Raw genomic sequence first — 16696 nt, 5'->3', positions numbered from 1 at the left:
CCACCTACCCACTCACCCACCTACCCACTCACCCACCCACCAACCCACCCACTCACTCACCCACCCACTCACCCACTCACCCACCCACCAACCCACCCACTCACCCACCCACCCACTCACCCACCAACCCACCCACTCACCCACCCACTCACCCACCCACTCACCCACCCACTCACCCACTCACCCACCCACTCACCCACCCACCAACCCACCCACCAACCCACTCACCCACCCACCCAGGTATCACAGCATCCCACCCACCCTCACCGTGTCTCTCTCCCCCCTCCCCCCTCTCCTAGCAGCGGTGGACCTAACCCTGGTGGTGCCGGGCGGAACCACCACCACCAACCACAACAACAACCACCACAACAACCACAACAACAACCACAACAACAACCACAACAACCACAACACCGCAACAATTGGCAAACCCGGCTGCGGTGTTGGAGGTGGTGGTGTTGGTGGTGGTGCAGGTGGTGGCGTTGGTGGTGGTGGTGGTGTTGGTGGTGTTGGTGTTGGTGGTGGTGGTGTTGTTGGTGTTGTTGGTGGTGGTGGTGGTTGTGGTGGTGTTGGTAGTGGTGGTGTTGTTGGTGGTGGTGGTGGTTGTGGTGGTGTTGGTAGTGGTGGTGTTGTTGTTGTTGGTGGTGGTGGTGGTGTTGGTGGTGTTGGTGGTGGTGGTGGTGTTGGTGGTGTTGTTGGTGGTGTTGTTGGTGGTGGTGGTGTTGGTGTTGTTGGCGGTGGTGGTGGTGTTGTTGGTGTTGGTGGTGTTGTTGGTGGTGTTGTTGTTGGTGGTGGTGGTGGTGTTGTTGGTGGTGTTGGTGGTGTTGGTGGTGGTGGTGGTTGTGTTGGTGTTGGTGGTGGTGGTGGTGGCGTTGCTTTGCCGATGTCTCTCCGCCGTGCGGCCCTGCGACTCTTCTGCCGGCGGGGGTTCTCACAATCCGTCGCCCGGCTCGAGGCCGACATCGAGAGCGGCAGGATTGCCGTGCGGAGAGACCACGACATGTGGAGAGACATCGGTGAGTCGTGCTGGGGGTGGTGGTGGTGTGGTGGTGGTGGTGTGGTGGTAAGGTGGTGGTGGTGGTGGTGGGGGTAAGGTGGTGGTGTAGTGGTAGTAGTAAGGTGGTAGTGGTAGTAGTAAGGTGGTAGGGGTTGTGATGGTGTAGTGGTAGTGTAGTTGTGGTGGTGGTGTAGTGGTAATGTGGTGGTAGTGGTGGTGTGGTGGTGGTGGTGGTAAGGTGGTGGTGGGGGTAAGGTGGTGGTGTTGTAGTGGTGGTAGTGGTAGTAGTAAGGTGGTAGTGGTAGTAGTAAGGTGGTAGGGGTTGTAGTGGTGTAGTGGTAGTGTAGTTGTGGTGGTGGTGTAGTGGTGGTGGTGTAGTGGTGGTGGTGTAGTGGTGGTGGTAGTGGTAGTAGTAAGGTGGTAGTGGTAGTAGTAAGGTGGTAGGGGTTGTAGTGGTGTAGTGGTAGTGTAGTTGTGGTGGTGGTGTAGTGGTGGTGTAGTGGTAGTGGTGGTAGTGGTGGTGTTAGTGGTAGTAGTAAGGTGGTAGTGGTAGTAGTAAGGTGGTAGGGGTTGTGGTGGTGTAGTGGTAGTGTAGTTGTGGTGGTGGTGTAGTGGTGGTGTACTGGTAGTGGTGGTAAGGTGGTGGTAGGGGTAAGGTGGTGGTAGTGGTTGTGTAGTTGTGGTAAGGTGGTGGTAGTGGTGGTGGTGGTGTAGTGGTAGTGATGGTGGTAAGGTGGTGGTAGGGGTTGTGTAGTTGTGGTAAGGTGGTAGTGGTGGTGGTGGTAAGGTGGTGGTAGGGGTTGTGTAGTTGTGGTGGTTGTGGTAAGGTGGTGGTGGGGATAAGGTGGTCGTAGTGCTGGTGTAGTGGTAATGTGGTGGTAAGGTGGTGGTAGTGGTTGTGTAGTTGTGGTGGTGGTGGTGTGTTAAGGTGGTGTAGTGGTGATGTGGTGATGTGGTGGTAGGGGTGTTGTAGTGTAGTTGTGGTGGTGGTGTGGTGATAAGGTGGTGTAGTGGTGTAGTGGTATTCGTGGTGGTAAGGTGGTGGTAGTGGTTGTGGTGGTGGTAGTGGTAGTGGTATGGTGGTAGGGGTTGTGGTGGTGTAGTGGTAATGTGGTGGTCGTGGTAGTGGTGGTAAGGTGGTAGTGTAGTTGTGGTGGTGGTGGTGGTTGTGGTGGTGTAGTGGTAGTGGTGTAGTTGTGGTGGTGGTGTGGTGGTGTTGTAGTTGTGGTGGTAAAGTGGTGGTAGGGTTGTGGTGGTGTAGTGGTAGTGTGGTGGTAAGGTGGTGTAGTGGTGTAGTGGTGGGAGGGGTGGTGGTGTGGTGGTAAGGTGTATATAAATCTGTGTGTATCTCTGTATGTATATATCTCTGTATATAAATCTGTGTGTATCTCTGTATGTATATATCTCTGTATATAAATCTGTGTGTATCTCTGTATGTATATATCTCTGTATATAAATCTGTGTGTATCTCTGTATGTATATATCTCTGTATATAAATCTGTGTGTATCTCTGTATGTATATATCTCTGTATATAAATCTGTGTGTATCTCTGTATGTATATATCTCTGTATATAAATCTGTGTGTATCTATATATGTATATTTCTCTGTATATAAATCTGTGTGTATCTCTGTATGTATATATCTCTGTATATAAATCTCTCTGTGTATGTATATATCTCTGTATATAAATCTCTCTGTGTGTATCTCTGTATATATTTCTATATAAATCTCTCTGTGTGTATCTCTATATATGTATATATCTCTGTATATAAATCCCTCTCTGTGTGTATCTCTGTATATATCTCTGTATATACATCTCTCTGTGTGTATCTCTGTATATATCTGTATATAAATCTCTCTGTGTGTGTATCTCCGCGTCTCTATCTCCCCAGGGGAACGGAGGAAGATCGTTCAATGGCTGCTCAGCTACAACTCGCTGTGGCTTCGCATTGGCCTGGAGGTACCCACTCTGTCACTCGCACCGTTGCCGTGACGACCGCCGTCACCACCACCACTATCACCGTCACCACTATCACCGTCACCACTATCACCGTCACCACTATCACCGTCACCACTATCACCGTCACCACTATCACCGTCACCACTATCACCGTCACCACTATCACCGTCACCACTATCACCGTCACCACTATCACCGTCACCACTATCACCGTCACCACCACCACTATCACCACCACCACTATCACCACCACCACCACTATCACCGTCACCACTATCACCACCACCATCACCACCATCATCATCACTATCACCGCCATCATCATCACTATCACCGTCACCACTATCACCACCACCACTATCACCGTCACCACTATCACCACCACCACCATCACCACCACCACTATCACCACCACCACCACTATCACCGTCACCACTATCACCACCACCACTATCACCACCACCACCACTATCACCACCACCACCACTATCACCGTCACCACTATCACCACCACCACCATCATCATCACTATCACCGTCACCACCACCACCACTATCACCACCACCACTATCACCACCACCACCACCACTATCACCGTCACCACTATCACCATCACCACCATCATCATCACTATCACCGCCATCATCATCACTATCACCGTCACCACTATCACCACCACCACTATCACCGTCACCACTATCACCACCACCACCATCACCACCACCACTATCACCACCACCACCACTATCACCGTCACCACTATCACCACCACCACCATCACCACCACCACTATCACCACCACCACCACTATCACCACCACCACCACTATCACCGTCACCACTATCACCACCACCACCATCATCATCACTATCACCGTCACCACCACCACCACTATCACCACCACCACTATCACCACCACCACCACCACTATCACCGTCACCACTATCACCACCACCATCACCACCATCATCATCACTATCACCGCCATCATCATCACTATCACCGTCACCACTATCACCACCACCACTATCACCGTCACCACTATCACCACCACCACCATCACCACCACCACTATCACCACCACCACCACTATCACCGTCACCACTATCACCACCACCACCATCACCACCACCACTATCACCACCACCACCACTATCACCACCACCACCACTATCACCGTCACCACTATCACCACCACCACCATCATCATCACTATCACCGTCACCACCACCACCACTATCACCACCACCACTATCACCACCACCACCACCACTATCACCGTCACCACTATCACCACCACCATCACCACCATCATCATCACTATCACCGCCATCATCATCACTATCACCGCCACCACTATCACCGCCATCATCATAATCACCATCACCGTCATCACCACCACCATCACCACCACCACTATCACCACCACCACCACTATCACCGTCACCACTATCACCACCACCATCACCACCACCACTATCACCACCACCACCACCACTATCACCACCACCACCACTATCACCGTCACTACTATCACCACCACCACCATCATCATCACTATCACCGTCACCACCACCACCACTATCACCACCACCACTATCACCACCACCACCACCACTATCACCGTCACCACTATCACCACCACCATCACCACCATCATCATCACTATCACCGCCATCATCATCACTATCACCGCCACCACTATCACCGCCATCATCATAATCACTATCACCGTCATCACCACCACTATCACCACCACCACTATCACCACCATCAACAACAACAACAACAACCGCCATTCGCCACTAAGTGGCGGTGACGTCACCACGACGCTTGTGCCAGGCTATGTGCACCCTGAGGCCACGTGAAGTGTCGAACGCCCGCTGGCAGGAGGTCACGGGGCAGACCCAGGTGCCACGGGTCGACTGACTGAGATGACTGGCTGATGCACCACCTGTGCCCCCTACTGTGCCAACCTGCTGTGCTTTAGCCACCCGGCGCTCCGCTCGCTGTTGTGAGCGTCGCTCCTCCGCCCTCCGTTGTTGTTGGAGGGCGACTGCCTCCAACTGCCCAGTAGCATCCTTCACGAGCCTCCTCCACAGAGGCCGATCTTGACACCGCTGGTACCAGTCATCGGCAAGTCCACTCAGCTCCACGTCCTCCTGTACCACATCACTCCATCTCTTCTCTAGCCCGTGCCGCGCCCGCTTAGCCCCCTCAATCCGGCCAAACAAAAGCTGTTTCGGCATGCGGTGGCTGGGCATGCGGGCTACATGACCCAGCCATCGCAGCCTTGCCTGCCGGAGGAGCTCACCGATGGGACCCTGCCCAGATCTTTCAAGGATTTGTGAGCTCCTCACACAATCCAGTCTGGTTAAACCCAGGATGGATCGTAGGCAGGCCAGCCTAAATGTTTCTAACCGGCGAAGATGTTCCATTAGGGGGGTCCACGTTTCGCAAGCGTAGAGAAGGGAGGGAATGACCGTGGCCGAGAAGACCTGAAGCTTAGTGCGGAGCGACAGACCAGGTAGCTTCCACACAGCGTTACGCAACCGATGAAAAGATATTGCCGCTCGACTGATTCGGAGTTAGACCTCTGCTGTTAAACTGGAGCCAGTCATAAGCACACTGCCCAGGTATGGGAAACTCTCCACTCTCTCCACAACTGCCCCATCACCGATTGGGAGTTGTGGGGGTGGAGTGTCCGATGGTACAAAATACCCAGGCAGGTGCTTAGTTTTGGTGGGGCTGATGGTAAGGCCCCACCTCTTAGTGGCACGCTCCAGTCTCAACAGCAGCGTCTCCAACTCCTCCTCTGACTGAGCAGCTATTACCAAGTCATCAGCATACATAACGTGGTTGAGCAATAGGGAGCCATCCCTTGACCGCACCCGGGCATCGATTAGCCTCCCATTATATCTGTACCATATGGAGATTCCCCCGGTACAGCTATTGAAGGCTTCACGAACTACGTGGTCAAAATAGATGTTAAATAATGTTGGAGCCAGAGGACATCCCTGTCGCACCCCAAGGTGTACAGGGAATGGCTCTGACTCCCGGCCACGTAGTTTTACCCGGGCCCGCTCACCATCATGAAGGTCCTTAATGATCGTGAGCAGAGGGTCAGGTACTCCAAAAGCACGAAGAACGACCCAGAGCCCAGGCCTACTGATGGTATCATAGGCCTTGACCAGGTCAATAAAGCAGAGATGTAGGTCTTGTTGGAATTCCCTACACCTCTGCTGTAGCAGACGGACAGAAAATATGGCATCTGTGCAGGACCGCCCTTTCCTGAAACCGCATTGGGGCTCCGCAAGCCTCTCGTCAGCGTGCCTGGCAAGGCGATGCTGAATAATCCTTGCCAGGACCTTTCCCGGCACACTGAGGAGTGAGATGCCCCTGTAGTTGTTACAGTCTGTGCGGTCCTCCTTCTTAAAACGGGGGACCACCAGGGCATCCTTCCAATCCTGCGGAACCCGTCCAGTGGTCCAGACTGTTGTTATGATGTCATATAGGGCAGTCTGTGCACAAACGCCACCCTCCCTCAGCATTTCGCTTGGGAGATCATCTCTGCCCGCTGCCTTTCCTGGTCTCAGACTCCGGATCGCCTTCAATACTTCCTCAGCAGATGGCACCTCAGCCAGCCACTCACAGGGGGTGACTTCATCCAATATTTGAGGCACCGCAGCCTCAGCAGGGTCATCCTCACTTTGTGCCACGATGTTTTCCTGGCTGAGGGATTTTCCCTCCCCCAGGACCTCACAGAAATGCTCAGCAAATCTGCGAACCTGTTCCTGGGGGTCGGAAATTGGATCACCGTTTTTTCCCCTAATGATGGTAATAGGTGTGGCGCTGCAGGTTACTTTTTTGATGGAGTTAAATAGAGATTTGTGATCACGGGCCACTGAAGCAGACTCCATCTCCTCAGCAACCCGCGACCACCACCCATCCTTGCAGCGCCTCACGGCTCTCCGAACCTCCGAGCGAAGGCTGCGGTAAGCCTCCTCATTCTCTGACGTGGGATTCTGTAGCCGATGACAGTGGGCCTGTCGCTTTTTCTCAACCATCGTGAACAACTCCTCTGTCATCCAGGGTGTCTGGGGAGGTCTGGACCGCGTACCCAAAGCAGCCATTGCAGCTGCATGAGTCACAGTCCTAAACCTCGCCCATTTACCCTCGACATCAGGAGGAGTCGGGGACGATGCCAATCCCAGCCGCAAGCGATGATGAAATTCTCGCTTGCAACTTTCATCAGATAACTGAGACCAGGCCACTTTAGGTTGGAATGGGGTCCTGGGTGTACACCCACCACCGGAGTGGAAGAATGGCAGGCGCATCTTACAGATGACTAGTCGATGGTCAGAGGGAAGATCAGCTCCACGGTAGGTCCTGGTGTCAAGGACATGGGCTCGCATTCGCTGGTCCGTCACTATGTAGTCCAGCAGATGTTCTTGCTTGGACCCGGCATGCATCCATGATGTTGTGTGGATGCGCCGATGCCGGAACAGCGTGTTGGTAATTACAAGCCCATGGGCTGCACAAAAATCTAGCAGCCTCCTACCGTTGTTATTGAGCTGATCTGGCCCATGCCCTCCAATCACTCCAGACCAGGTGCCAGTATCATGACCAACTCGGGCATTGAAGTCACCCAACATGATGACTCTATCCCGAGGGGCCACTTTAGCCAGCACCTGTGACAGGAGGTCATAGAAGGCATCTGACTCATCGGCTTTGCCTGCATCCCTCCACGGATGTTCATCTTCGGTGGGGGCATAAGTAACCACGACCACCATTCCTCGCCTCCGGTTGATGGGAAGGCGAGCCCAAAGTAGCCTGGGGCTTACAGCTTCCCACACCTCACCGCCACGCTCCCACGCCCCCTTCATTCTTTTGTTCAAAAGAAGACCCACACCCTGTTGTTTGGCAGTCTGCTGCCCCGAGTAGAGGACTGTCCACCCCTCATGGTGGCAGGAGCCAGAGCCGGTCCACCGGACCTCCTGAATGCCGCATAGATCCAGGCGGTACCGGTCCAGCTCCCGACAGAGGAGTGGCAGCCTCTCCTCTGCAGTGAGCGTTCGAACATTCCACGTGGCCACCCGTAGTGGCTTTTCGTTGTTTCTGGAGTAGCCCCGAGGGTAGGTATTCAATCTCCTGGCTCCGCCAATTGGGGTTTGGCCAGGAGACGTCATAGACGCCTGGCCCCCCGGGGCCTCCGGCACAAGCTTAGTTGTTACATATTTCAGTTTAATTCGTAGTTTCGTGGTAATTAATTGAAGGTGGAGGGGTTACCAGCCCCTCGCACCCGTCCAGAGCCCCCGTTTAGCCCCTGTGGTGGACACATATGCCATGAGGGGAGGAGCCAATCAAAATTGGATCTCCCCCCACAGCGCTGTCCACGACAGAGTTGCCCGTCCGGCACCGCGAGGAGGTAGGGGGTTGTTTTGCCGGACATCACCACCATCACCATCACTATCACCACCATCACTATCACCACCATCACCACCACCACTATCACCACCACCACTATCACCACCATCATCATCACTATCACCACCACCACTATCACCGCCATCATCATCACTATCACCGTCACCACCACCACTATCACCACCACCACTATCACCACCACCACCATCGCCACCACTATCACCGTCACCACTATCACCGCCATCATCATCACTATCACCGCCATCATCATCACTATCACCACCACCACTATCACCGCCATCATCACCGCCATCACCGTCACCACCACCACCATCATCATCACTATCACCACCACCACTATCACCACCACCGTCACCACCATCACCATCACCACCACCGTCACCACCACCATCGCCATCATCACCACCGTCATCACCACCATCACCACCATCCCTACGGTGATGGAGGTACCGATGGACAGCCACTCTGACTGTGTGGGCCTCTGTCTCTCTGTGTGTGTCTCTGTGTGTGTCTCTCTGTGTGTGTCTCTCTGTGTGTGTCTCTCTGTGTGTGTCTCTCTGTGTCTCTGTGTGTGTCTCTGTGTGTGTCTCTGTGTGTGTCTCTCTGTGTGTGTCTCTCTGTGTCTCTGTGTGTGTCTCTGTGTGTGTCTCTGTGTGTGTCTCTCTGTGTGTGTCTCTCTGTGTGTGTCTCTCTGTGTGTGTCTCTCTGTGTGTGTCTCTCTGTGTGTGTCTCTGTGTGTGTCTCTCTGTGTGTGTCTCTCTGTGTGTGTCTCTCTGTGTTTGTCTCTCTGTGTGTGTCTCTGTGTGTGTCTCTGTGTGTGTCTCTCTGTGTGTGTCTCTCTGTGTCTCTGTGTGTCTCTCTGTGTCTCTGTGTGTGTCTCTGTGTCTCTGTGTGTGTCTCTCTGTGTGTGTCTCTGTGAGTGTCTCTCTGTGTGTGTCTCTCTGTGTGTGTCTCTGTGTGTGTCTCTCTGTGTGTGTCTCTCTGTGTCTCTGTGTGTCTCTCTGTGTCTCTGTGTGTGTCTCTGTGTCTCTGTGTGTGTCTCTCTGTGTGTGTCTCTCTGTGTCTCTGTGTGTGTCTCTGTGTGTCTCTCTGTGTGTGTCTCTCTGTGTCTCTCTGTCTCTCTGTGTGTGTCTCTCTGTGTGTGTGTCTCTGTGTGTGTCTCTGTGTGTGTCTCTGTGTGTGTCTCTGTGTGTGTCTCTGTGTGTGTCTCTGTGTGTGTCTCTGTGTGTGTCTCTCTGTGAGTGTCTCTGTGTGTGTGTGTCTCTGTGTGTGTCTCTGTGTGTGTCTCTGTGTGTGTCTCTGTGTGTGTCTCTCTGTGTCTCTGTGTGTCTCTCTGTGTCTCTGTGTGTGTCTCTGTGTCTCTGTGTGTGTCTCTCTGTGTGTGTCTCTCTGTGTCTCTGTGTGTGTCTCTGTGTGTCTCTCTGTGTGTGTCTCTCTGTGTCTCTCTGTCTCTCTGTGTGTGTGTCTCTGTGTGTGTGTCTCTGTGTGTGTCTCTGTGTGTGTCTCTGTGTGTGTCTCTGTGTGTGTCTCTGTGTGTGTCTCTGTGTGTGTCTCTGTGTGTGTCTCTCTGTGTGTGTCTCTCTGTGAGTGTCTCTCTGTGTGTGTGTCTCTGTGTGTGTCTCTGTGTGTGTCTCTGTGTGTGTCTCTGTGTGTGTCTCTCTGTGTGTGTCTCTGTGTCTCTGTGAGTGTCTCTCTGTGTGTGTGTCTCTCTGTGTGTGTCTCTGTGTGTGTCTCTCTGTGTGTGTCTCTGTGTGTGTCTCTGTGTGTCTCTCTGTGTCTCTGTGTGTGTCTCTCTGTGTCTCTCTGTGTCTCTGTGTGTCTCTCTGTGTGTGTCTCTGTGTGTGTCTCTGTGTGTGTCTCTCTGTGTGTGTCTCTCTGTGTGTGTCTCTCTGTGTCTCTGTGTGTGTCTCTCTGTGTGTGTCTCTCTGTGTGTGTCTCTCTGTGTCTCTGTGTGTGTCTCTCTGTGTCTCTGTGTGTCTCTCTGTGTCTCTGTGTGTGTCTCTGTGTCTCTGTGTGTGTCTCTCTGTGTGTGTCTCTCTGTGTCTCTGTGTGTGTCTCTGTGTGTCTCTCTGTGTGTGTCTCTCTGTGTCTCTCTGTCTCTCTGTGTGTGTCTCTCTGTGTGTGTGTCTCTGTGTGTGTCTCTGTGTGTGTCTCTGTGTGTGTCTCTGTGTGTGTCTCTGTGTGTGTCTCTGTGTGTGTCTCTGTGTGTGTCTCTGTGTGTGTCTCTGTGTGTGTCTCTCTGTGTGTGTCTCTGTGTCTCTGTGAGTGTCTCTCTGTGTGTGTGTCTCTGTGTGTGTCTCTGTGTGTGTCTCTGTGTGTGTCTCTGTGTGTGTCTCTGTGTGTGTCTCTGTGTGTGTCTCTCTGTGTGTGTCTCTGTGTCTCTGTGAGTGTCTCTCTGTGTGTGTGTCTCTGTGTGTGTCTCTGTGTGTGTCTCTGTGTGTGTCTCTGTGTGTGTGTCTCTGTGTCTCTGTGTGTGTCTCTCTGTGTCTCTGTGTGTCTCTCTGTGTCTCTGTGTGTGGCTCTGTGTGTCTCTCTGTGTGTGTCTCTGTGTGTGTCTCTCTGTGTGTGTCTCTCTGTGTCTCTGTGTGTGTCTCTCTGTGTCTCTGTGTGTGTCTCTCTGTGTCTCTGTGTGTGTCTCTCTGTGTCTCTGTGTGTGTCTCTCTGTGTCTCTGTGTGTGTATCTCTATGTGTGTGTCTCTGTGTGTGTCTCTGTGTGTGTCTCTGTGTGTCTCTGTGTGTGTCTCTCTGTGTCTCTGTGTGTGTATCTCTATGTGTGTGTCTAGGCTGTGTATGGTGAGGAGGTACCAATGAACAGCCACTCTGACTGTGTGTGTCTGTGTGTGTGTGTCTGTGTGTGTCTGTGTGTGTGTCTGTGTGTGTGTCTGTGTGTGTGTCTGTGTGTGTGTCTGTGTGTGTGTCTCTGTGTGTGTCTCTGTGTGTGTCTCTGTGTGTGTCTCTCTGTGTGTGTCTCTGTGTGTGTCTGTGTGTGTGTCTCTGTGTGTGTGTCTCTGTGTCTCTGTGTGTGTCTGTGTGTGTCTCTCTGTGTCTCTGTGTGTGTCTCTGTGTGTGTCTGTGTGTGTCTCTGTGTGTGTCTGTGTGTATCTCTCTGTGTCTCTCTGTGTGTGTCTCTGTGTGTGTCTGTGTGTGTCTCTGTGTGTGTCTGTGTGTGTCTCTCTGTGTCTCTGTGTGTGTCTCTGTGTGTGTCTGTGTGTGTCTCTGTGTGTGTCTGTGTGTGTCTCTCTGTGTCTCTGTGTGTGTCTCTGTGTGTGTCTGTGTGTGTCTCTGTGTGTGTCTGTGTGTATCTCTCTGTGTCTCTCTGTGTGTGTCTCCAGGCTGTGTATGGTGAGGAGGTTCCGATGAGCAGCCACTCTGACTGTGTGTGTCTGTGTGTGTGTCTCTGTGTGTGTCTCTGTGTGTGTGTCTGTGTGTGTGTGTCTGTGTGTGTCTCTGTGTGTGTGTCTCTCTGTGTGTGTGTCTCTCTCTCTGTGTGTGTGTCTCTCTCTGTGTGTGTGTCTCTCTCTCTGTGTGTGTGTCTCACTCTGTGTGTGTGTGTCTCACTCTGTGTGTGTCTCTCTGTGTGTGTTTCACTCTGTGTGTGTCTCTCTGTGTGTGTCTCTCTGTGTCTCCAGGCTGTGTACGGTGAAGAGGTTCCGATGAACACCCACTCTGACTGTGTGTGTCTGTGTCTGTGTGTGTGTCTCTGTGTGTGTCTCACTCTGTGTGTGTGTGTGTCTCTGTGTGTGTCTGTGTGTGTGTGTCTCTCTCTCTCTCTCTGTGTGTGTCTCTAGGCTGTGTTTGGTGAGGAGGTTCCGATGAACAGCCACTCTGACTGTGTGAGCCTCAGTCGCTTTGTCGTGGGCCGGCTGCTATGGGACCAGAGCACGGCCACAGAATACTCACACCCCACTGTGCCTCACCTGTACAGGGATGGTGAGTTACTCACCACACTCACCACTCACTCACCACACACTCACCACACTCACCATTCACTCATACACACACTCATGCATACACTCATACACACACTCACACACTCACACCCCACTGTGCCTCACCTGTACAGGGATGGTGAGTTACTCACCACACTCACCACACACTCACCACACTCACCACACACTCACCAATCACTCATACACTCACACACTCACTCATACATACACTCATACACACACTCACTCATACACTCACACCCCACTGTGCCTCACCTGTACAGGGATGGTGAGTTACTCACCACACTCACCACACACTCACCACACTCACCACACACTCACCAATCACTCATACACACACTCATACACACACTCATACACTCATACACACACTCACTCACACACTCACACACACACTCATACATACACTCATACACACACTCACACACACACTCACACACTCACACCCCACTGTGCCTCACCTGTACAGGGATGGTGAGTTACTCACCACACTCACCACACACTCACCACACTCACCACACACTCACCACTCACTCATACACACACTCATACACACACACATACACTCATACACTCACTCACACCCCACTGTGCCTCACCTGTACAGGGATGGTGAGTTACTCACCACACTCACCACACACTCACCACACTCACCATTCACTCATACACACACTCACCATTCACTTACACACACACACTCATACACACACTCACACCCCACTGTGCCTCACCTGTACAGGGATGGTGAGTTACTCACCACACTCACCACACACTCACCACACTCACCACACACTCACTCACCAATCACTCATACACACACTCACACCCCACTGTGCCTCACCTGTACAGGGATGGTGAGTTACTCACCACACTCACCACTCACTCACCACATACTCATACACACTCACCACTCACTCACACACTCACTCATACACACACTCACACACTCACTCATATATACACTCATACACACACTCACTCATACACTCACACACACACTCACTCACTCATATACACACTCACACACTCACACCCCACTGTGCCTCACCTGTACAGGGATGGTGAGTTACTCACCACACTCACCACACACTCACCACACTCACCACACACTCACCAATCACTCACACACTCACTCACACACTCACACACTCACTCATACACTCACTCACTCACTCACACCCCACAGTGCCTCACCTGTACAGGGATGGTGAGTTACTCACCACACTCACCACACACTCACCACACTCACCACACACTCACCAATCACTCACACACTCACTCACACACTCACACACTCACTCATACACTCACTCACTCACTCACACCCCACTGTGCCTCACCTGTACAGGGATGGTGAGTTACTCACCACACTCACCACACTCACTCACCACACACTCATACACACACTCACCACTCACTCATACACACACTCATACACTCATACACACACTCATACACACACACTCATACACTCACACCCCACTGTGCCTCACCTGTACAGGGATGGTGAGTTACTCACTCACCACACTCACCACACTCACCACACACTCACCACACACTCACCACACACTCATACACACACTCATACACACACTCACACACACACTCACCACTCACTCATACACACACTCACACTCTCATACACACCCCACTGTGCCTCACCTGTACAGGGATGGTGAGTTACTCACCACACTCACCACACACTCACCACACTCACCACACACTCACCAATCACTCATACACTCATACAACAACAACAACAACCGCCATTCGCCACTAAGTGGCGGTGACGTCACCACGACGCTTGTGCCAGGCTATGTGCACCCTGAGGCCACGTGAAGTGTCGAACGCCCGCTGGCAGGAGGTCACGGGGCAGACCCAGGTGCCACGGGTCGACTGACTGAGATGACTGGCTGATGCACCACCTGTGCCCCCTACTGTGCCAACCTGCTGTGCTTTAGCCACCCGGCGCTCCGCTCGCTGTTGTGAGCGTCGCTCCTCCGCCCTCCGTTGTTGTTGGAGGGCGACTGCCTCCAACTGCCCAGTAGCATCCTTCACGAGCCTCCTCCACAGAGGCCGATCTTGACACCGCTGGTACCAGTCATCGGCAAGTCCACTCAGCTCCACGTCCTCCTGTACCACATCACTCCATCTCTTCTCTAGCCCGTGCCGCGCCCGCTTAGCCCCCTCAATCCGGCCAAACAAAAGCTGTTTCGGCATGCGGTGGCTGGGCATGCGGGCTACATGACCCAGCCATCGCAGCCTTGCCTGCCGGAGGAGCTCACCGATGGGACCCTGCCCAGATCTTTCAAGGATTTGTGAGCTCCTCACACAATCCAGTCTGGTTAAACCCAGGATGGATCGTAGGCAGGCCAGCCTAAATGTTTCTAACCGGCGAAGATGTTCCATTAGGGGGGTCCACGTTTCGCAAGCATAGAGAAGGGAGGGAATGACCGTGGCCGAGAAGACCTGAAGCTTAGTGCGGAGCGACAGACCAGGTAGCTTCCACACAGCGTTACGCAACCGATGAAAAGATATTGCCGCTCGACTGATTCGGAGTGAGACCTCTGCTGTTAAACTGGAGCCAGTCATAAGCACACTGCCCAGGTATGGGAAACTCTCCACTCTCTCCACAACTGCCCCATCACCGATTGGGAGTTGTGGGGGTGGAGTGTCCGATGGTACAAAATACCCAGGCAGGTGCTTAGTTTTGGTGGGGCTGATGGTAAGGCCCCACCTCTTAGTGGCATGCTCCAGTCTCAGCAGCAGCGTCTCCAACTCCTCCTCTGACTGAGCAGCTATTACCAAGTCATCAGCATACATAACGTGGTTGAGCAATAGGGAGCCATCCCTTGACCGCACCCGGGCATCGATTAGCCTCCCATTATATCTGTACCATATGGAGATTCCCCCGGTACAGCTATTGAAGGCTTCACGAACTACGTGGTCAAAATAGATGTTAAATAATGTGGGAGCCAAAGGACATCCCTGTCGCACCCCAAGGTGTACAGGGAATGGCTCTGACTCCCGGCCACGTAGTTTTACCCGGGCCCGCTCACCATCATGAAGGTCCTTAATGATCGTGAGTAGAGGGTCAGGTACTCCAAAAGCACGAAGAACGACCCAGAGCCCAGGCCTACTGATGGTATCATAGGCCTTGACCAGGTCAATAAAGCAGAGATGTAGGTCTTGTTGGAATTCCCTACACCTCTGCTGTAGCAGACGGACAGAAAATATGGCATCTGTGCAGGACCGCCCTTTCCTGAAACCGCATTGGGGCTCCGCAAGCCTCTCCTCAGCGTGCCTGGCAAGGCGATGCTGAATAATCCTTGCCAGGACCTTTCCCGGCACTCATACATACACTCATACACACACACTCATACACTCACACCACACTGTGCCTCACCTGTACAGGGATGGTGAGTTACCACACTCACCACACACTCACCACACTCACACACTCACTCACACACTCATACACACACTCACACACACACTCACACACTCATACACTCACTCACACACTCATACACTCACTCACACACTCATACACTCACTCACACACTCACACCCCACTGTGCCTCACCTGTACAGGGATGGTGAGTTACTCACCACACTCACCACACACTCACCACACTCACCACACACTCACCAATCACTCATACACTAATACACACACTCACTCACTCATACACTCATACACACACTCATACACTCACACCCCACTGTGCCTCACCTGTACAGGGATGGTGAGTTACTCACCACACTCACCACACACTCACCACACTCACCACACACTCACCACTCACTCATACACTCATACATACACTCATACACACACACTCATACACTCACACCCCACTGTGCCTCACCTGTACAGGGATGGTGAGTTACTCACCACACTCACCACACACTCACCACACTCACCATTCACTCATACACACACTCACCATTCACTTACACACACACACTCACACACTCATACACACACTCACACACTCACTCATACATACACTCATACACACACTCATATACACACTCACATACTCACACCCCACTGTGCCTCACCTGTACAGGGATGGTGAGTTACTCACCACACTCACCACACTCACTCACCACACACTCATACACACTCACCACTCACTCATACACACACTCATACACTCATACAACAACAACAACCGCCATTCGCCACTAAGTGGCGGTGACGTCACCACGACTCTTGTGCCAGGCTATGTGCACCCTGAGGCCACGTGAAGTGTCGAACGCCCGCTGGCAGGAGGTCACGGGGCAGACCCAGGTGCCATGGGTCGACTGACTGAGATGACTGGCTGATGCA

The 16696-nt window shown here is 52.7% G+C and overlaps 1 protein-coding gene across 1 annotated transcript in view; it reads left to right on the top strand.

Moving 5' to 3' along the window:
- The window catches only part of LOC116956913 (uncharacterized), a gene marked incomplete at its 3' end in the record, with an annotated part of 103729 nt that overhangs the window by 23237 nt on the left and 63796 nt on the right, over nucleotides 1-16696 (top strand). The window contains exons 8-10 of the mRNA XM_076058234.1: nucleotides 303-1016; nucleotides 2892-2959; nucleotides 12196-12337. Coding sequence (XP_075914349.1) covers nucleotides 303-1016; nucleotides 2892-2959; nucleotides 12196-12337 — 924 coding nt within the window. The remainder of the gene's footprint in view (nucleotides 1-302; nucleotides 1017-2891; nucleotides 2960-12195; nucleotides 12338-16696) is intronic.

This window comes from Petromyzon marinus, assembly GCF_048934315.1.
Source record: "Petromyzon marinus isolate PM22_M1 ecotype Great Lakes invasive population chromosome 68 unlocalized genomic scaffold, UKy_Petmar_22M1.pri1.0 chr68_unloc.2, whole genome shotgun sequence".
Taxonomy (NCBI): domain Eukaryota; kingdom Metazoa; phylum Chordata; class Hyperoartia; order Petromyzontiformes; family Petromyzontidae; genus Petromyzon; species Petromyzon marinus.
The sequence above is the reverse complement of the archived record's forward strand: the minus strand, read 5'-3'. Positions and strand labels throughout refer to the sequence as shown.